Below are 22,147 nucleotides of genomic sequence, written 5' to 3'. Positions count from 1 at the left end.
TCGAACCCGTGCCCCCTGCCTTGGCAGGCAGATTCTTAACCACTGCGCCATCAGTGAAGTCCAAGTTTAACATTTTTAGTACTATGACATAATTTATTTTCTTTGTAATCCTAAGTATTTTATTTGCTGCATTATTCTGAGAGACTGATTCTGAGATGTCCATAGGATTCATCAGACTGCCAAAGGGGTTTGCACAAAAGAAATTTCAAGACTCCTTGCAATGGGTTATTACCCTAGATTACCTAGATGTATTAATCACTGATGGGCAATTTATTACCTATCAGTGAATAAACATTAGGTGCCCTAAATTTTATCTGGGGACAAGGAAGAACTAGTTCTACTGATTGCATTTAAAGGGGCAGCAGGAGCCAACAATAAAGTCACTATATTTCATACCATGCTCATTCAATGTGACAGTTACATATATAATGTATCTAAAAGGTGAGATATAATTGGGGGTTTATAACGATGTTGATTTTTCTGGAACTATAGTGCCTCCTTATAGAATGTAAGTTTCTTGTTGAACTTTACTTACTGTGTACAGAAAAATCCCACACCAAAACTCTGAAAAATCTCCTACTTCACTTTCAGGTGCTTCTCTGATCACAGATTTCCACTTGACTTGGTACAAAGACAGTCTTGCACACAGCCAATGGGAGTGGAGAAGATAGAGCCAAGTCAACCTACAAAGACAATTTTTGTTTATGTTGCCTAGGTTTTTAATATTTTTTGAAGCCCTACTTAAACCCTGATGAACCTTTTCGCAATCAAATTAGTGGTTAACACCTTAACATTATAAGTTAAAGTTACAAATTTGATTTTGGCAGGTTCAATGGACAGAGTGGCTAAACTTGTGAAAATAGCATATGAGTGTAGTCCCCCTGCTCGTTCCTTAAAGATGTACAGAGATGTGTTACCTGTTGGCAAAAGTTTTCCTTTGCAATGAGACAGTATGGAACAGAGGATTTTCTAATTGTTTGTAACTAAAGTTTTTCTTTAATTGAATACAAAAATACTATGCATGTAAAAATAATAAAGTTTATTTTACTCTGTTTTACACTCTTCTGCCCACAGCTCCTCATTTGTGCTTCATGGTGAACTGCATGTGTGTGGCCCCCGTGCCTTCATTACTTCGCACAGAGCATCTCCAGCATCATATCATCCATTGTGACTGGGCCGATGATGGGCCTGAAGAACAGTTCGGCCAGGACATTGGCATTGATGAATCTCAGCAGGAAAAGGGTGCTGTTCAGTTCGGCAAATCTGGCCTGGTGCCCCCTGTGTGTCACCCTGACGTGTTCACGGAGTATCCGCTGGGTTCCCCACTGAAGTCCCTGGATGTACTTCACGCACTGCAGACCTGGTAGGTCTGGAGGAGAAAAAGGGAGAAAAATCTCTTTGTTAGAAACAGCTCACTCTGAGCCTTTTGCTAGCTTTTTAAACAGATCCAATTTCTGCCCCCTTCTCCAATTAAAAAAACACTCAAGCTTCCTGGTTAAAAGTTCTTTTCAACAGCAAGGATAAAGTGCCAAACCACTTCTAAGGTTTCAGGAGCAACGCTTCCAAGAAGGAAATATCATGTAATTATTCTTATTTAATATTCACTGTTTGTATGCTCACATTTAAAAACTGCTGGCCCTGAGCCAACAAATGCACACTTAATTCAGTATGACAGTAGAATATAGTTTAATGAATCATTGCTCCAGTTCACTATCTATGCACGTACAAAGAAATTAAAATTATTTCAAGAAGTGTGCACCTTTTACCTATGGCAAACAGGCCTTAGTATAAAGGCAAGAGGCTTTGCTAGGTAATATTTTACCATTCTCCCTTGAATTTCCCACCACTGTAATGATTACCGCCCATGGTGGTAAACTTCACAGCCACCAACTGTGACTGACAGTCTCATTTAAATTATTTGCCTGCAGGCTGATTTTAGTCTACAGTCCCATAATAATTTAAGAGATAACTCTGGCCACTTAGCTCATTGTACCATGATTTCTGTACTGGGGAGGTTTTTAAAAAAGTGATTCAAATGAGCATTCCAAAGGGTTCTTTAAAAAAAAATAAAGCAGTCTTTGAAAGCATTGTCTTACAGCCATCAGAGGGTTAAAAAGTAAACGTGGGGGCTTCCCTGGTGGCGCAGTGGTTGAGAGTCCGCCTGCCGATGCAGGGGACGCAGGTTCGTGCCCCGGTCCGGGAAGATCCCACGTGCCACAGAGCAGCTGGGCCTGTGAGCCGTGGCCGCTGGGCCTGCACGTCCGGAGCCTGTGCTCTGCGGCGGGAGGGGCCACAGCAGTGAGAGGCCCGCAAAAAAAAAAAAAAGTAAACATGAAAACATCGATTGCAACATGGTACAAAAGTTACTTTTCAAATAAAGATTGCATGACCTTCTTGCAGTACAGTTTGATATCCAAGTAAAACTGAATGAAATGCAATGCAGGAAAGATTAAATGCCTCTAAGTTTTATAAAGAACGTGATAAGAGGAGACTGCTTTTAAAAGTCCTTTGATCCTCCATGATAGTAATATTACTGTAAAATTCTTTAACTTGTAATTAAGAAATTACCAATTTACCATTCGGTTTAAATGATGTTGATTATTGTAATCATTTTCCTTCCCTTTATCTACAAAATCCAACAGAAAAATATTTTAAAAGCATCATGCTAATAGTCACAGAGTAACAGAACCAGCCAGTGTTCTTTCAAAAAAAAATAATAGCAATAGGCAAGTCATTTCTAGTACAAGCAAATATCAAATCTGATAAATGAGAACAGAAATACAGCAACATCTCTAATCCATATTCCAATTCTGATTACCCCAGTCCACGGATTACCATCCCATACTACCTACAGCTCATTATCCAGGCTTGAGACCCAATTTTATTGCACTTGGATTCCATTCATGAGGGTAAGAAGAGGCTTGTGTGAAACCACCAGAAATCGGAAGCTCCCCCAGGTCTAAATTCATGGCTTATTAAAACTTCATCTTGTGAACTCCACTTTGCTCTGCTTTCATACCACACTCCTCTTTTCCCATCATCCCCTAAAAGTGCCCCCCCCCCAGAAAAAGACTTGCCTTCAAAGTAAAATCAAGAAAGAGAAAAGGCAGATAGATGGACTCCATGGGAGGCGGGAGGGAAATGTTTAAACTTAAAGGTCAGGGGATACAAAATGATAAACAGCAAAGAAAGGCCACACACTTAGCAGGCATTACTTTTTCCCAGATGCAGGTATATTTATGTTTAAAGCACACCCAGCTTAGCTGGTTAAACTTATTTGAGAGAGGATTCAGAAAAGCAGAGCAAGAATAAGGGATGCAAAACAGGGTGGAGGGAAAGAGGGGAACTAGTGGAATGTAAACTTTTGAAAGCTAAGCCCTTGTCTTACCTTTTTATTCCAACAGAACAAAGCACATGGTAGGTGTCTAATAACACAGCTGAAGGAGCGAGAAAACACTGTCTTCCCAATGAACCACCTGAGGCACTTATTATGGATGCAGATTTGCTGACCCTCCACCAGAGCTACCGAATCAGAACTTGTAGAGGAGGGGCCCGGAAAGACTTTGAAGGACCGCCTTCCCTGCCAACACCACCAAGTGCACAGGTAGGTTTAGAAAACAATGATACAAGCAAAAAGTGACCTATCATGATCACTGGGATGAGCTGAGGTCTCTTAAGTCCTGAAATGTGAGGTCTGAATGAATTATTATCCCACTAAATCCTGCTCTATACCCCTTCAAAAGTGCTAGGCAGGAGGCAAGGACATGACCCTGAGACTCCTGGTGTCAGGAAAAAAGGATGTGGAGGGAGCATGATAAATACTCTCCCAACTCAAGCTGCCTGGAAACTTCCTGCCCACTTGTGACCCCTCTGGAAGGATGCTGGTTGAAGATGACTCTAGTAGTAGGACATACTCGAGACAAGGTGCTCGGCTGTCCAGGGAGATTTTCTCCAATGAGTCGGTTGCACTGTGTGGGGCAGAGTGTCCAGCACCCAACAGACAACCTGAAAGTGTGGTGCAGCAGACATCCCCTTGGGCCCAGGAGACTGGAGACCCATGCTCCACAACTCACTGGCCATTTATTTTGGAGTAAGGTCACTTGGGACTAGACTACCTAACCTGCCAATGGGATGAGGAAAGGGTGAAGGGCAGAGGGGGTTGATTAGGAGGTCTCTTAGGTGTCTAAAGGCTCTAAAATACAGTGCTCCTGCATGCAGTCTCTAACATGTCTTTCTCCTACCCCTTTGCTAACCTGATACTTACAGACACTTAGGTGATGAGACAGTCCAGCTGCTTAGGACCATTAAAAGGACCATTAAAATGACCATTCAGAGACAGACACATGAAACACTAAGTCCAGTGTCCTGTCTGACAGTGTCCCCAGGGGATGGTGTCTCTGTGGGTTCTTAACAAATATTTCCTCTCTTGCCAGCCTTAATAGACTTCCTCCAACCAAAAGGTTCTAGTAAATTTCAGAGCTGGGTTTCAGAAAGAGACGTTGCAAAATTTGCAGTGAACACAGACTTTTTTTTTTAAAGCTATACTACTGGATTTAAAAGATTTGAGAAGGAATAGCCATGTCCCTGAAAGCACAAACTTTTCCGTAGTAACAGGTGTAGAGAGATTAAGTACAAACCTCAACAAAAAAAAAACCCCTCCTCTCGGCTGAGTTTCTGGCAGCACCCCACCCACGAGGAATGGTCTCTGGAGCTCCCCCAACTCTGCTGAGTTTGTCATGATTCCTGACTTGTGCCCCCCAAACTCCCCTAACAATGAAAACTCTTCAAGTGTCTGTGCCAGGGGTAGGTACTGCCCAGTGCTTGTAGGAGCAGAGAAAAGCCAGAGCCGAGGCCGGCGCCCTTACCCGGGTTAAAGAGCACGGTCCCCTTGAGGTAGGCGTACTCCTTGGTACTGATGTCCAGGCTCCAGCACTTGGCGAGGAAGCCCTTGATGGCTTGGACCTCGGCGGCCAACGGCGAATGCTCGGCCTCCGGCGGCAGTACCAAATGTGGCTGCGGCTCGTCGCCCTCGGTCTCCCGCCGCCTGGTGGTGAGGATCTTCTGCAGCAGGCTGGGCTCCGAGGTCTCCACCGTCTCAAAGTTCAAGCGGTCCTGGGCCAGCTCCAGCAGGAGTAGCGGCGCCCAGCAGCTGCGCACCAGCACCAGCTGCTGGTCCAGGGGCAGCACCTGGAAGCAGGGCAGGTACTTGACGAAGCGCAGCGTCTTCAACAGGCCCGCCGAGGCTGCCTCGCAGACCACCTGTGGGCTCTTGAGGGCCACCCGCCGCTGCGCGCCGCACGAGGGGTCCCACAAGGGGCCCCCCGGCTGTGCCTCTGGAGCCACGTGCGTTTGCTTTGCGCTCGTGGGCACGTTGCAGAGGATGCCGCCCTGCCGCGGGTGGTCTTCACCGCAAAAGCAGCAGCGGTACGGGAGCGCCAAGGCCCGCCCGCGCGGCAGCTCCTCTCTGCCCCCCAGCCTCTGCGCGCAGTAGGAGCGGTCCCACCACGCGCCCCCCGGCCGCGCCTCAGGAGCTTCCGGAGCCACGTGCGTTTGCTTTGCGCTGGTGAGCAAGCTGTACAGGATGCTGCCCTGCCGCGGGTGGTCTTCACCACAAAAGCAGCAGCGGTACAGGAGCACCGTGGCCCGCCCACCCGGCAGCCCCTCTCTGCCCACTGGGGGCTCCGAGCCACAGGAGCAGCCCCAGCACGCGCCCCCCAGCCGGGCCTCGGGCGCCTCCGCAGTCTCCTGCGTTTGCTTCGCGCTCGTGAGCATGTTGTAGAGGATGCTGCCCTGCCGCGGGTGGTCTTCACCGCAAAAGCAGCAGCGGTACAGAAGCGCCACTGCCCGTTCACCTGGCAGCCCCTCTCTGCCCACCGGGGGCTCCGAGCCACAGGAGCAGCCCCAGCACGCGCCCCCCGGCCGTGCCTCGGGCGCCTCCGGAGTTGCGTGCGTTTGCTTCGCGCTCATGAGCATGTTGTAGAGGATGCTGCCCTGCCACTGGTGGTCCTCGCCCGCCATGGCCCGCGGTGCCCGTAGCCCGGCTCTGTCCAGTGGCCGCCGCCTGCAATCTATTTATACCGAACGCGCACGCACGCGCGTCGGCCGTCTCCGCCTGGGCAAAGGCGCGGAGGCGGGCGCGGCGCTCGGGTGTGTTAGCCCGTGACTTCGGCGGTTCAAAAGGGGCAGATGCTCCTTAACAGCTGAAAACGGCAGAGGAGCAGAGCCGTGGGAGCTGCCGGAAACTTCCCTCCTTCTTCTCATTACGCCCTTCCCTGCGTCTGGAAGACAGAGCTCGGCGCAGGGAGCAGGTATTTGGCGGCACTGTTCCAACTTTTTCCATTGAACCCTGGCGTCTAATTTGCTCCCTTTACTGGGAAGGCAGGGGTACCGAAAAGGGGAAAAATCTATTTCTGTGCCATATTTGCAAACTTTCATTAAATGACCAAACTTTGTATGGCTTATTTTGTATATGGATAGGGAGGTCTCATTTTAAGGGACGTTGAAAAATATAGACCATGGACCAGCAGTGTCAGCGTCATATGGGAACTTGGTAGAAATGCCCAATCTCAGGCCCCAACCAGACCTTCTGGCTCTGAATCTGCATTTTAACGAGGCTCACAAAGGATCCGCGTGCACCTTAAATGTGGAAAAAGCACTAGTCTAAGGATGCTATCATAAGCTTATTGTTTAATTCAAGTAATATTTATGAGCACCCACTGTGTCGTAGGTGTTGTGTTAGAGAGCTGGGGGCAGCGACCAGGTTATAAAAGTGGCTAATATTTGGGAATATAATAATCACAAGGGGCTAAAAAGTTGCTACAGTGAGAACTTTGGATTCTTCTAGAGATATTATATTGGGTAGATGTGCAATTAACATTTCTTCTCCCACCGTTTCTAAGCGAATAACGAGCAGCACAGGTTTCAGGAAGCCTGGATCTTTTGTTCTCACTTGCCACACAACCTCTTTGCTCATGCTCCATACGGTCAATGAGATCAGTGGGTAGTTCCACATCACCACCTGACCCTTGTGTAACTAGCTATTTCACCAACCATCTGGTTAACTTGAAATCACAACCTTTTAGCCCTCAAATTTCTCATCTCTCAAATGGGAGGTTTATTTAGTGATCTCTTGGGTCCATGACTGAAAACATGGAGCAAGGAAGGGGGACTGGTGTGTACCAGCTGGTATAGGATCCCACTTCTCTCTCTCTCTCTCTCTCTCTCTCTCTCTCTCTCTCTCTCTCTCTCTCGCTCTCTCTCTCTCGCTCTCTCTCTCTCGCTCTCTCTCTCGCTCTCTCTCTCGCTCTCTCGCTCTCTCGCTCTCTCGCTCTGTCTCTGTCTCTGTCTCTCTGAGACCTGGAATTCTGAGCATAAGAGGAAAAGCTAGGTGACGCTTATTTTGCCTTCAACCTGTAATTTTATTTTGCCTGTGAGAGGCCCTATAACAGTGCTTAAACCTCTGCTCTGGCACCAGATTGCCTTGATTTTAATTCTGGCCCTGACACCTAGTAGCTCCGTGGCTTTGGGCAGTGTATTAGTTTCCTATTGTTGCTGAAACAAATTACCACAAATTTAGTTGGTTTAAGGCAACATAAATTTATGTTACAGTTCTGGAGGCCAGAAGTCTGAAGTCAGTTTCACTGGGCTAAAATCAAGGTGACATTCCTTCTGGAGGCCCTAGGGGAGACTATATTTTCTTGCCGTTTCCAGCTTCTAGAAGCTGCTTACATTCCTTGGCTCCTGGCCACATCACTCCTGCCTCTGCTTCCATCTCCTTTCTGACTCTTATAAGGATCTTTATAATTACATTGGGCAAATCCAGATAATCTAGAATAATCTCTCCATCACAAAGTTCGAAATTAAATCCCATTTGGAAAGTCCCTTTTACCATGTAAGCTAACATCTTCCCAGGTGTTGAGGATTAGGACATGAACATCACTGGAGGCATTATTTAGCCTTTCACAGGACAGTTACTCAAGCCACCTGTGCCTCGATTTCCTTATTTCTACAACGCGGACAATAGTCTCTGTGAGGTAATCCTCCTATGTGAACTAATTCATGTAAAGTGTTTGCTTGGTACATGATAAGTGTTGGATGTATCAACTGTTATCTACCCCTTTTTAAGATAATGTGGGATAACTTCAGGGTTAAGAGGTAATATAACCCCTGCACCTATCAACTGTTATCTACCCCTTTTTAAGATAATGTGGGATAACTTCAGGGTTAAGAGGTAATATAACCCCAGCACCACCATTATTCTCTCTCTCCTAGGAAAGCCTGTCCTCACTCTCCACCCTGAAGCTGTCTCATTTTTTTCTGCATGTCCAGATTTCTTGGCCCAGATTCAGAACACTGGATGGGTCACCTGGTCCACAACAATAATATATATTGGAAATGTTATCTCATTGCCCCCTTCATCATTTGCTGTTTCCAATATTCAAGCTACTGTTTAGGGTACTGTTACTGCTGCTTCAGCTATCTCCCTGCTTGATGAACCCACCAGCCAGCCTTGCTGAAAAACCCAGACTGCCTCAGTCCCCTCCTTAAGTTGCCAGTGCTCGTTACTTCTTATTGTGTTCCATTTTATTTTCCTGTCAATGATCAGAATTGGGTATGATTGATTGATTTAGTTATTTGATGCTTGTTGATTATCTCTCCCAACTAGTATAAAAGTCCCTTGAGGGAAAGGAATTAGCCACGCTGTAGCCCAGCAACTAGAACAATGTCTGGCATACACTAGGTGCTCGAAATTATATTTGTTGGCCAACTGTATCTTTAGCGAGAGAGAAGAAGGCTGTAGCTCCTACTCTCAGCACAGAGGGCAAGTGTTCCCACACAACTGTGGCTGCACTGAACCTGGAGGAAGAGAAGTTAAGAGGCCCCGTTGGACTCAGAGCTTTCTGGAGGCCTTTTAAATTTTTTTTAAATTTTTTTATTGAAGTATAGTTGATTTACAGTGTTAATTACTGCTGTACAGCAGAGTGACTGAGTTATACATATATATACATTCTTTTTCATTTTCTTTTCCATTATGGTTTGTCAGAGGATATTGAAAAGAGTTTCCTGTGCTATACAGTAGGACCTTGTTGTTTATCCATCCTATATATAATAGTTTGCATCTGCTAATCCCAACCTCCCACTCCATCCCTCTCCCACCCCCCTCCCGCATGGCAACCACCAGTCTATTCTCTGTGTCCGTGATTCTGTTTCTGTTTCATAGATAGGTTCATTTGTGTCACATTTTAGGTTCCACACATAAGTGATGTCATATGGTATTTGTCTTTCTCTTTCTGACTTCACTTAGTATGATAATCTCTAGTCGTATCCATGTTGCTGCAAATGGCATTATTTCATTCTCTTTTTTTTTTGGCTGAGTAGTATTCCATGGTATGTATGTATCACATCTTCTTTATCCATTCATCTGTCAATGGACATTTAGGTGTTTCCATGTCTTGGCTATTGTGAAGAGTGCTGCTATGAACATTGGGGCACATGTATCTTTTTGAATTAGAGCTTTGTCTGGATATAAGCCCAGTAGTGGGATTGCTGGATCATATGGTAATTCTATTTTTAGTTTTCTGAGGAACCTGCATACTGTTTTCCACAGTGACTGCACCAACTTACATTCCCACCAACAGTGTAGGAGGGTTCCCTTTTCCCCACACCCTCTCCAGCATTTGTGATTTGTAGACTTTTTGATGCTGCCCATTCTGACCAGTGTGAGGTGGTGCCTCGTAGTGCTGATTTGCATTTCTCTAATGATTAGTGATGTTGAGCATCTTTTCATGTGACTATTTGGAGCACCCCCCCTTTTTTTGATACACAGAGTGCTACACGTGCTGTGGTAAAGTTACAAGAGGACTAGGTTGACAGCCAGAAGACATGGCTTTGAGTTTGGGCCCTTCCACTCTAAAGATATAACACTGAAAAGTCATTTAACTTCAGCCTTCACCATTATGGAATGGGGAACAATTCTATAAACCAGTATTAATGTGTACAGCCTGTTTCAAGTCATTCAAGGGGTCTTCTTCTTATTTCTCTCTCAATATAGCCCTTTACAGAAATGTTTGCTGACCTCTTTGCTACACTGAAAATATAAAGCAGCTTAACACTCATTAAGTTCACAGTTATGAGAGCTTTACACTCATCCACTTTCTAATGATTTAACATTGAGCAAAGCATTTAGCACTGTGTTAGCCTTTTCAGCTATGAAACCAGAAAAAAATGCTATAAACTATTTTAATATATGTATCCTAGCCATGTATAATTCAAGGGTTTTTCTAAGAATCTTTTATCAACTATATATTTTTTAAATCCTAGTAACTTAAATCCATTTTTTGTGACTTTAATCATCCACACCTCGCACGTATTTGATGCTTTTGACTTTGACTTTCAGGCATTGTCTCAAATTGAAACGTCAGTGCAGTGCCGAGAACCATGAACTTGTAATATAGTGGTTATAATTCCTGTTCTTTCCCAGGAGCAGTCTTCTGACTTTCTTACTTGTGCTTTTCTTGAAGTTGCGATCTTCTGTTCGCAACTCTGAAGGACTTTCTAGGTTCTTTGGATTGACTGTTTGGAAGAAGAGATTACCTGCTTGTCCTTCATACATATTCATCCTTGGAAATGTCAGGAGAAAATGACTTCATCTTTCCACTTTCAATTTTTTTCCCTGAACAAATAGCTCCCGAGAAACAAAATCATCCAAACAAGTGCAGAGATTCCCGTCAAGTTATGCCAGGCTGCTGGTTGCTACAGGGTTAGTGAAGACATAACCTTCTAAGGTAGGCACAGGCTTCTTCATTTGATTTGTTCCGTGTCCTCAGGTCACCATGACAGCTAGACAAAAGGACACTCATCACCTGCACCTGTCATGTGCTGAGTTTGTCCACAACTTCAATTTGGGTATTTACACGGAGTCATTGTTCGATGACCTCGGTCAATTGGACACCTGCTCTGTAGAATCCATTATCTGTCCCAACTCATGGTGGGAGTAAAGCTGCTCTGCCTGCCTGAGTGTAACCTTCAACTTCAAAGTAATGCAGTTTTCACTAAAGGATGGAGGAGTGAAGTACAGGTGGGGATAAAGCCGGGTAAAATTGTAAAACTGAACTTTGCACAGCAAGCGGCTCTTGACCTGGAAGGCATGGCGATCTGAAACCTGATAGGAATTATCAATCCAGGCTTAAAAGAGCTGGAATGCCTCAGAATTCAGTTCCTTCAGTAAACAGCTGACAGGGAGTAACAATAGTGTTTTCCTTACTTTTCAATGTATATATTGGGTAAACACTATTGTGGAAAAACAGTGGCTTATAAAATCCAAGAGATAGCCTCCCTCCTATTCCTTTCCAAGACCCAGAATGTTGAAAGCTCTATTTATGGAAGAAATAATAGGCTTTAGCTGCTGATTCATGAAACCCTTAGAGCAGATCAAGTCATCATTATTTATTTCCTTCAGATGAGCTACAAAGAAGGTAATCCATTGCCTTAGGGGTCACATAGTTGCTGAACTGGAATAATGACCCATACTCACAATAATTCTGAAATGTTCTAAAATCAATTTTCTAAAGCAATCAAACAACCACTCCGTTCAAGGAAAAACGTTCATCAAATCAATTAATTTTATTGCATCTACCAATTTTGAATACATCCCAATACCAGATGTTGATCAAATTATCTAGTTAATAAATTCAATTGACTGGCAGGTTTCAAAATGATTGCCCCATTGGTTAGCAAGCTATTAAAATTGGTTTGACTGGTAAATTGGGAAATCGTTGCTCTATTGGTTCACATAGCTATGTCCCCTAATGGTGATGGTAATTTTAGTTACAGACTCCCCGTGTATTGGGATCTGGAACTGGAGCAATATCTCTCTTCCTGGAAATAGCTTTCTTTTCTCCACAACCATTATATCTAGAGTGCCTTGTACATTCCCTGGCATACTAAAGGCACTCAACAAACACCCGCTTAATGAAACAGAGTGAAGTTTCTTCCACATCTACAAATCTTTTAACTTCATTAGGTTGCCCAAACTTTTCTTCTTTCCTGTCACTGTATGGGTTTTAACAATCTTGCCAGCCCTGCTGGAAAGACCCTAGGTCCCTTTTGCCAAATACCAGCTACCTGTTTTATTTTATTTTTTTAAACTTCATTAGAGTATAGTTGATTTACAACGTTGTGTTAGTTTCAGGTGTACAGCATAGTGATTCAGTTACACATATATTCATTCTTTTTCAGATTGTTTTCCCATCTAGGTTATTATAAAATATTGAGTAGAGCTCCCTGTGCTATATAGTAGGTCCTTGTTGGTTATCTATTTTATATGTAACAGTGTGTGTATGTCAGTTCCGAGCTCCTAATTTATCCTCCCCCCATGTTTCCCCTTTGGTAACCATAAGTTTGTTTTCAAAATCTGTGAGTCTGTTTCTGTTTTGTGAATAAGTTCATTTATATCATTTTAAAATTAGATTCCACATGTGAGTGATAACATATGATAATTTTCTTTGTCTGACTTGCTTCACTTAGTATGATAATCTCTAGGTCCATACATGTTGCTGCAAATGGCATTATTTTGCTCTTTTTTATAGCTGAGTAACATTCCATCGTATACATATACCACATTTTCTTTATCCATTCCTCTATTGATGGACATTTAGGTTGCTTCCAAGTCATGGCTATTGTAAACAGTTCTGCAGTGAACATTGAGGTGCATTCGAATTATGATTTTCTCCAGATATATGCCCAGGAGTGGGATTGCTGGAACATATGGTAGTTCTATTTTTAGTTTTTAAAAATATTGTTTTTAAAGCATACTGTTCTCCATAGTGGCTGCACCAATTTACATTCCCACCAACAGTGTAGGAGGGTTCCCTTTTCCCCACACCCTCTCCAGCATTTATCATTTGTAGACTTTTGATGATGGCCATTCTGACTGGTGTGAGGTGATACCTCGTTGTAGTTTTCATTTGTACTTCTCTGATATTTAGCAATGCTGAGCATCTTTTCATGTGCTTTTTGGCCATCTGTATGTCTTCTTTGGAGAAATGTCTGTTTAGATCTTCTGCCCATTTTTTTTATTAGATTGTTTGTTATTTTTGACATAGAGTTGCATGAGCTGTTTGCGTATTTTGGAGATTAATCCCTTGTCGGTCACTTTGTTTGCAAATATTTTCTCCCAAAGGGTTGGCTTTCATTTTGTTTATGGTTTCCTTTGCTGTGCAAAAGCGTTTAAGTTTAATCAGGTCCCATTTGTTTGTTTTTATTTTCATTACTCTAGGAGGTAGATCCAAAAAGATATTGCTGTGATTTATGTCAGAGAGTGTTATGCCTATGTTTTCCTCTAGGAGTTTTATAGTGTCTGGCCTTACATTTAGGTCTTTGATCCACTTTGAGTTTCTTTTTGTGTATGGTGTTAGAGAATGTTCTAATTTCATTCTTTTACATGTAGCTGTCCAGTTTTCCCTGCACCACTCACTGAAGAGACTGTCTTTTCTCTGTTGTATAGTCTTGCCTCCTTTGTTGTAGATTAATTGACCATAGGTGCGTGAGTTTATTTCTGGGCTTCCTATCCTGTTCCAATGATCTGTATTTCTGTCCTTGTGCCAGTTCCGTACTGTTTTGATTACTGTAGCTTTTTAATATAGTCTGAAGACAGGGAGCCTGGTTCCTCCAGCTCAGTCTTTCTCAGGATTGCTTTGGCTATTTGGGGTGTTTTGTGTTTCCATACAAACTTAAAAACTTTTTGTTCTAGTTGTTCTATGAAAAATGTTTTCATTTTTCTATGAAAAATGTTTTAACCACTCTGATTTCTAGCTTGATAATCTTGAAAATGAGAGTAAATATATTATCTGTGTTTACTTCACAAAGTTGTTGAATGTATGAAATGATTGACAATACCTCATGTGAATTATTACAGTTAGATTGCAATTTCTTTAAGTCAGAAGCATCAGACTTTGTGAAGTGATATATTGCCCAACTAAATCAAATGTGTGCATTTGAAACTCTCTGTACATATACATCTAAAATGCATTTGAAATACGGGATCCTGCAGTTGATAATAAGTCATTCAAGTTTGGAGTTAAATGCATCTAACGTTAGTAGTGCCAGAAAGCCTAATTGCTTTCTCTGAGCCTGCAGTGACAAACATATGAAAAACAAAAAATATGTGATACTTGGAGTCACAAGCCCCTGGTTAACAGTTTATTAAGCGTGACACTGTTAGGACTGTATGTGTGTGTGTGTCTGTGTGTGTGTGTGTTTCTTTAGAAATTTTATAATGCGAGGGGGTATTCCAGGGCCTCAGCCAAAAATGATCTGGAGCCCACAAGATTCAGGATGGTAGAATTTGATTTATAGGCTGGTAAAGGGAAACCATCCAATGCCACTTCTGTAACCTTCTTCCAGCTGGAGTCTTATGGATGAACTAAAAGGTGTCATTAGGGACCAGATCCTGAAGATTATTTCAGTAACCATTCAGCAGCATTTGAAGTTGGAATTCCACATATAAGAAAGGACACACAAATAAGAAATTAAACTTTTCATTAAAATCCTGCCAGCGTACACCTATACTAGAAGTACTATAATGTAAATAAATATAATTTGACATTTCTCTGGTATCTAGAACTGTATGTGTGAGCAAACTAACTTCTTAAAAATTTTGTTTGTATATCTTCATTGAACTATAGTTGATTTACAATATTAGTTTCAGATACACAGCATAGTGATTCAATATTTTTACAGATTATGCTCCATTTAAAGTTATTACAAAGTAATGGATATATTTCCTTGTTTGTATGATATATCCTTGTGCTGTACAATATATCCTTGTTTCTTATTTATTTTATAAATAGTTTATAAATATATAACAGTTTGTTGTATCTCCTTATCCCCTACCCCTATCCTGCCCCTTTCCCTTCTCTCTCCCCACTGGTAACTACTAGTTTGTTCTCTAAATCTGTGAGTCTGTTTCTGTTTTGTTATATATATTCATTTGTTTTATTTTTTAGATTCCACATATAAGTGATAACATAGAGTATGTCTTTCTCTGTCTGACTTAGTTCACTAAGCATAAGACCCTCTAGGTCTATCCACGCTGTTGCAAATGGCAGAATTTCATTGTTTTTTATGGCTGAATAATATTCCATTGTATGTATATGCCACATCTTCTTTATCCATTCATCTGTTGGTGGACACTTGGGTTGCTTCCATATCTTGGTTATTGAATGCTGCTATGAGCATGGGGTACATGTATCTTTTTGAGTTAGTGTTTTCACTTTTTTCAAAAGTATACCCAGGAGTGGATTTGCTGGAGAATATGGTAGTTCTATTTTTAGTTTTTTGAGTAACCTCTATGATGTTTTCTGTAGTGGCTGCACCAATTTACATTCCCACCAGCAGTGTTCAAGAGTTCCCTTTTCTGCACATCCTCGCCAACATTTATTATTTGTAGACATTTTGATGTTAGCCATTCTGACGGGTGTGAGGTGATACCTCATTGTGGTTTTGATTTGCATTTCTCTAATAATTAGTGATGTTGAGCATCTTTTCACGTGCCTGTTAGCCATCTGTATGTCTTCTTTGAAAAAAGTCTATTCGGGTTTTCTGCCCATTTTAAAATTGGATTTTTTTTGGTTACTGAGTTGTATGAGCTGTTTATACGGGGTTGGCCAAAAGGTTCATTCGGGTTTTTCTGTATTGGGTTGGCCAAAAAGTTGGTTCGGGATTTTCCGTAAGATCTTACTGAAAAACCCAAACGAACTTTTTGGCCAACTCAGTATTTTGGATATTCACCCATTATGGGTCATATGATTTGCCAGTATCTTCTCCCATTCAGTAGGTTGTCTTTTCATTTCGTTGATGGTTTCCTTTGCTGTGCAAAAGCTGAGTGAAGTAACTTTTATATTATTGACATCTTTTAATTCAGCAGATAAACTTTAATCTCATAATAAGTACTTCCTTTTCAGACAGAAAAGATCATTCTAAATGGGTTTACCTTGTTTGTCATCTATTAAATGTTGATTTAACATGCTTAATTACAATTATGCATTGGTTTGCTTGGTATCTTTTTTTTTTTTTTTTTGCTTGGTATCTTTTTAAAGTTCTTTGATTAAGGGTCAGGTCAGTACAGCATGGTCTTTCACATATCAAGGCCATTGAGTCCTGTTAGAAGGGTAAATTGTATAGCGAAATGTTTCACTGTGCAAATCTCAGCTGTATTTTAGTTAAGTAAAAGCACATTGGCTTTTAATCACCACTCGATCAATTACTTATAACATAAAAGGGATGGCTAAACAATGGGCGCATACTTAGTCAAAATTCCAAATATAGCTTTGGGAGTAAAAGGGAAGAAGAAAATTGTTCCTTGATAATCACAAATAATAATGTTGCCTTTAAAATATTCTAAAATGGTCTAAATTCTAAAATGGTCATAGAGAGATTAATGGTTCACTAAGTCCTGGCTACGCAAAGTGTGGTCTTCAGACCAGAGCACCAGAATCATCTGGGAGCTTGTTAGGAATGCAGAACCAGGTCTTGCCCCAAACCTGTTGAATCAGAATCTGCAGTTGAGCAAGATCCCGAAGATGATTTGTATGCACACTAAAGCTTGCAAGTCACTCCATCAATCTCTGCTTCTCAAATTTGGCTGCTCTTTGGTATCACCTGGAAAGTTTGAAAAATTTCTTACTTAGGACTGGATCCCACTCCCAGAGATTCTAATTTAATTAGAATAAGGCATGACCTGGGCATAGAGAGTTTGAAAAACTCCCCAGGTAATTCTAATGAGCAGCTAAGTTTGAGAATCATTGATCTTAAGAATAAAACCCAACATCATAGTCATTACGTAATAATAATAATAGTAGTAGTAGTAGTAATATTTGGAGATAATAAATTCTTCAGAAAGCACAGATGAAAGCAAACATGGAAACTGTAATTAATGAAAAGATTTTGTCCCATTATCACATTAACACTGATCAGTTTATCAGATCAGCAGAGTGATAAGGGGATGGGACAGAAGTAGTGGTGAAGGATAGGACTTGAAACACGGGGTGAGGCAGAGTAACCTAGACCCTGAAAAGTACCAAAATACATGACTTTCGATAGCAAGGGTTCAGTACCTATGCTAGTGTGGCTAGCCAAGGGGTCAACATCATTCACCTTTGGAAAATTGGGACCCCAGGAAACCACATGTAGTTCTCTTGTGCTTCCCTGCCTTGTTGAGAGCATTGATATATGCACATGATATCTAAGGAATTCATAAGAAGAAAGGGAAAAGCCAGGTATTACCACTGCCTTAGCTTGAGTCCTCATAATCTCTTGTTTTATGTCAGTGAACTCCTAACTGACCTCCCTGCCTCTCATCATCCCCCTAAACTCTTCATCTTCCAAATGTTTCCAGAGTGATCTTTCTAAAGTATGATTTTGATCCCATCAATCCATTGCTTAAAACAAACACTCCAAACACATCCCATTACATGAAACATCACCTCCTTAGCATAATGGGTCTGGGAGGGAATTAAGATTTATTGAGCATTAGATACTTCTTTTGTTCTCTAAACAAGATCTATGAGGTAGGTGTTATTGATCCCATTGTACAGATTAAGAAACTAATGTCCTTTTCCATGGAGAGACTATTTAATGGCAGAGGCAAAATTAGAATTCTGATCTGCCTGGATATTCACTATCTAGCATGGTATACAAGATCTTTCATAATCTCACAACCTTTCTGGATTCGTCGGAATTTCAACGTTTTCCCCATGTTATAGATGCCCTACCGGACATTACACAGCCTCAAAACATGTCATGCTTCTCACTATTCCTTTAAAAATTAATTTCCTTTAAACTTTTGAACATGATATTTGTTTCTGTAATGTCCTCCTTTTAAAAAAGAATCTTTGAACTCTTACGTAGCCTTCCAAATTCAAATTCAGTGTTGTTTCGTGCATAAAGTGTTCCCCAAATCCCCTAAATAGGATTTGTCTCTTTCTTCAGTTTAATTATAGTACTTTCCACATATCCTATTAGCTTTCGACATACTGTTTTGTAATTATTTTTATGTATTTATTTCTCTATTATAAAATGAGGTTCTTGAGGATGCAAATCATGTCTTATTCATTTTTGTAAGCAACATCTTCTTCATCTTGGGGTCTATATCAGTCAGATTGGGTTAAGTTATGCCATATAACAACCCCTTAAAACTCAGTGGCCTAAAAGGGCAAAGGTGTGTTTCTTGCTTATGATATGGGTAGGTTGTGGTGCCATTTCATGCTATCTTGACTCCAAAATCCAGGTTGATAGAGCAGATTTTACCTGGAACATGGCTGGTTTTGTGACAGAGGGAAAGGAGATAAGGTGATCCATGAGTCTGTAAATTTTCTGCTTAGGATTGACACACACCACTCCTACCCATATTTTGTTGGCTAAAGCAAGTTATATGGCTACTTCTAATTTCAATAGTGTCATGATGTGTAATTTTACTGCAGGAAGGAGCATTTCAAGTTACATGGCCAGGGCTGATGTCAATGAGATAGGGGTATGTAAGCCTCTCTCCAGTGAAAGGAGGCAATGAACAATACCATCTACCACAGGGCCACCTACACTCCGGGAACATTCCCTATTCGCCACACAGTAAAGTTGCATTTTACACAGACTTGCACTGTGTTCCTTTTAAATATTAAAGCATCAAAATATTAATAAGATCCTACTCTGAGCATAAAATTTTAAATAATGCAGATTTCTTACATTTAAATATTTATCTCAAAAATCACATAATTTCAAAACTGGAGGGCCAAGTGAAATGAAAACTCTGGTCTGTTGCCAAGTGGCAACACTATTTTACTGGTACGTGGAAATACTATCATCCTTTGTTAGTACTAATCTTTCTTCTTTTTTTTAAATTTTTTTTAAATTTTTTTTTGTTGTTGTTGTTTTTGCGGTACGCGGGCCTCTCACCGCTGCGGCCTCTCCCATTGCGGAGCACAGGCTCCGGACGTGCAGGCTCAGCGGCCATGGCTCACGGGCCCAGCCGCTCCGCGGCATGTGGGAGCCTCCCAGACCAGGGCACGAACCCGCATCCCCTGCATCGGCAGGCGGACTCTCAACCACTGCGCCACCAGGGAAGCCCCTTTTATAAAAAAAATAAATTTATTTATTTATTTATTTTGGCTGTGTTGGATCTTCGCTGCTGCGTGCAGGCTTTCTCTAGTTGCAGCGAGCCGGGGCTACTGTTCGTTGCGGTGTGCAGGCTTCTCATTGCTGTGGCTTCTCTTATTGTGGAGCACAGGCTGTAGGCGCGTGGGCTTCAGTAGTTTTGGCTCGCGGGCTCTGGAGTTCAGGCTCAGTAGTTGTGGCTCACGGGCTTAGCTGCTCCATGGCATGTGGGATCTTCCCGACCCAGGGCTCGAACCCGTGTCCCCCGCATTGGCAGGCAGACTCTTAACCACTGTGCCACTAGGGAAGGCCAGTACTAGTCTTTCTTATACCAGGTATCAGGAAACACATTTCTTATATACAGTTGCACCTATTATAGGCAAACAATACATATTTCAACACAGTCACCATTTTTCCACTATTAAAAATGGTATTCCCAATTTTATCCCTGATTTGACCACTAACCCACTTCCACAGAGACTTCAAAGCAAGTCAGATTCCTTCTCCCCCTCATTCATGTAAGGAATAAGAATAAATGCTAAGATCCAGAATCAGTTTTGCAGATTAGATGGCTCACGACCTCATATTTTAAAACTGGGATCTACAGTGTTCTCCTAGGTAATACAAGAGAACAGTGAAGTCCCCATTCTGTCTTCAATTATCCAGGCAATTAACAAACCTATTAAGTGGGCTCAGAAAGTACTTTCCTTCTTTGTCATTATTCACCAAGTAAAAATTTGGTGGAAGAAGGTCAAACTTTGCTTAACAACTGCTACAAAAAGGTAAACAAAAAAAAGAAATGAAAAAGAAAGGATTTTTTTCCTATCAAACCTTTTGTATTCAACTTACCAATATCATGGAGACATTTATCCCAGGGTCTGTTATTTTAGTTAATATGTAACAATGCAGGTGTGTTTTATTACCATGAAAGCTGACCTTCCTCCTGCTCCAAGTGCCATATTGCTCCTACAAACAGTGTGATGCGCCTTTGAAACAGAAACTGATGACATACAATTTTCTGTAACAATCATTCTGAACATAAATTAGACAAAGGCTTTTTGCCCACACATGAGCAGTTAACTCACATAAGATAATTAAAATATGTTTTATGCCTAAATAATTTATTTAAATCTTTACTGAAATCACTGAGACACTATATATATACAGATGTCCAAAAACTTCAAGCTCTATCATACAAGGATATTTTTCAATGTCCTGCATGTTTGACCTGTTTTGCATTATTGCACAATGAAAGTCTTTTCATTTAGCAGATTTTTATTGAGCACTTAGTATGTTTCAGGTACCATACTAAGCATTTTCTATCGATTATTTCCTTCAATATGAGTCTCAGGAAATACTTTCTTTGAAAGTCATACTTAAGTCAGGGCCTGAAGGGTACATGGGATTTGCCAGGGAAAGGGAAAGCCTTTCAGGTGGAAGTTAGACCTGGGCCAAAGCTCTCAAATGCAAAACATCTCAGCATGTTCAAGGAACTGAAAAGATACACATGTGGCTGGGACAGAGTGTGAGAGGTAACAAGTGGGGTATGTTGACAGTACCATCACCATGTATGGAGATGTTGAGCTACTGTACATTTTCTCTATCTAATTTATGAGTGTCAATATGTATTTGTTTAAAAAGAAACCTCATGGGACTTCCCTGGTGGCACAGTGGATAAGAATCCGCCTGCCAATGCAGGGGACTCGGGTTTGAGCCCTGATCCGGGAAGATTCCACATGCCGCAGAGTAACTAAGCCCATGCGCCACAACTACTGAACCTGCGCTCTAGAGCCCGCGAGCCACAACTACTGAGCCCGTCTGCCACAACTACTGAAGCCCGCGTGCCTACAGCCCGTGCTCTGCAACAAGAGAAGCCACCACGATAAGAAGCCCGCGCACCGCAATGAAGAGTAGCCCTGCAAGTAGAGAAAGCCCACATGCAGCAATGAAGACCCGACACAGGCAAAAAAATTAAATTTAATTAAATTAAAAAAAAAAGAAACCTCACTTGGCTGTGGAGAAAAGGGAACCCTCCTACATTGTTGGTGGGAATGTGAATTGGTGCAGCCACCCTGGCAAACGGTATGGAGGTTCCTTAAAAAACTAAGGATAGAGTTACCATATGATCCAGCAATCCCACTCCTGGGCATATATCTGGAAAAGATGAAAACTCTAATTCGAAAAGATGTGTGCACCCCAATGTTCATAGCAGCACTGTTTACAATAGCCAAGATATGGTAACGACCCAAGTGCCCATCAACAGACAATTGGTTTGAGATGTGGTGCATATATACAATGGAATATTACTGAGCCATAAAAAGGAATGAAATAATGCCACTTGCAGCAACATGGATGGACCTAGAGATTATTATACTAAGTGAAGTAAGTCAGACAGAGACAAATATTATTTATTGTTTATATGTGGAATATAAAAAATAATACAAATGAATCTGTATACAAAACAGAAACAGACTCAGACATAGAAAACAAACTTATGGTTAACAAAGGGGAAAGGGAAGGGAGGAGGGATAAATTAGGAATATGGGATTGATAGATACAGATTACTATATATAAAACAGATAAGCAACAAGGATTTACTATATAGCACAGGGAATTCAGTATTTTATAACAATGGAAAATGGAAAATCTGAAAAAAATGTAACTGAATCACTTTGCTGTACACCTGAAACACACAATATTGCAAGTCAACTATACTTCAATTCAAAAAAAGAAACCTTACTTCCCCTTTCCTTACATTTGCAGACATAAAAGAAAATTTTGTAGTTAATACCTTGTAACAAATAGTCTGGCAGAACAGAATTGTAGAATGGGTCATGTCTTTCACATTTCTACCAATCAGACTGAAGAGTGCGTTCTTTAGGCATGCAGGTTTTTTTTGGGGGGGTGATTCTTTCTTTTCTTTATCTTGATACCGATATCATGGTAGCTTGAGGGTTTTTATATGTTGGCAGTAGTCGCACACACATTTTGAAAGGCAATA

The 22,147-nt window shown here is 41.5% G+C and overlaps 1 protein-coding gene across 1 annotated transcript; it reads right to left on the bottom strand.

Annotated features, from left to right (window-relative positions):
* Positions 1-1,127: 1,127 nt before the first annotated feature.
* NR0B1 (nuclear receptor subfamily 0 group B member 1) lies at positions 1,128-6,018 on the bottom strand. The gene is made up of 2 exons (XM_022562114.3): positions 4,866-6,018; positions 1,128-1,369 (listed from the first exon to the last, which is right to left on the bottom strand). Exons 1-2 carry the CDS (start codon positions 6,016-6,018, stop codon positions 1,128-1,130), a joined length of 1,395 nt encoding a protein of 464 aa, XP_022417822.2.
* Between the last annotated feature and the right edge of the window lie 16,129 nt (positions 6,019-22,147).

This window comes from Delphinapterus leucas, chromosome X (genome assembly GCF_059928025.1).
Source record: "Delphinapterus leucas isolate spDelLeu-1000000601 "Yukka" chromosome X, BTC_Dleu_Yukka2, whole genome shotgun sequence".
Classification (NCBI taxonomy): Eukaryota; Metazoa; Chordata; class Mammalia; order Artiodactyla; family Monodontidae; genus Delphinapterus; species Delphinapterus leucas.
Note: the sequence above shows the minus strand (reverse complement) of the source record. Positions and strands in the feature narration are given on the sequence as shown.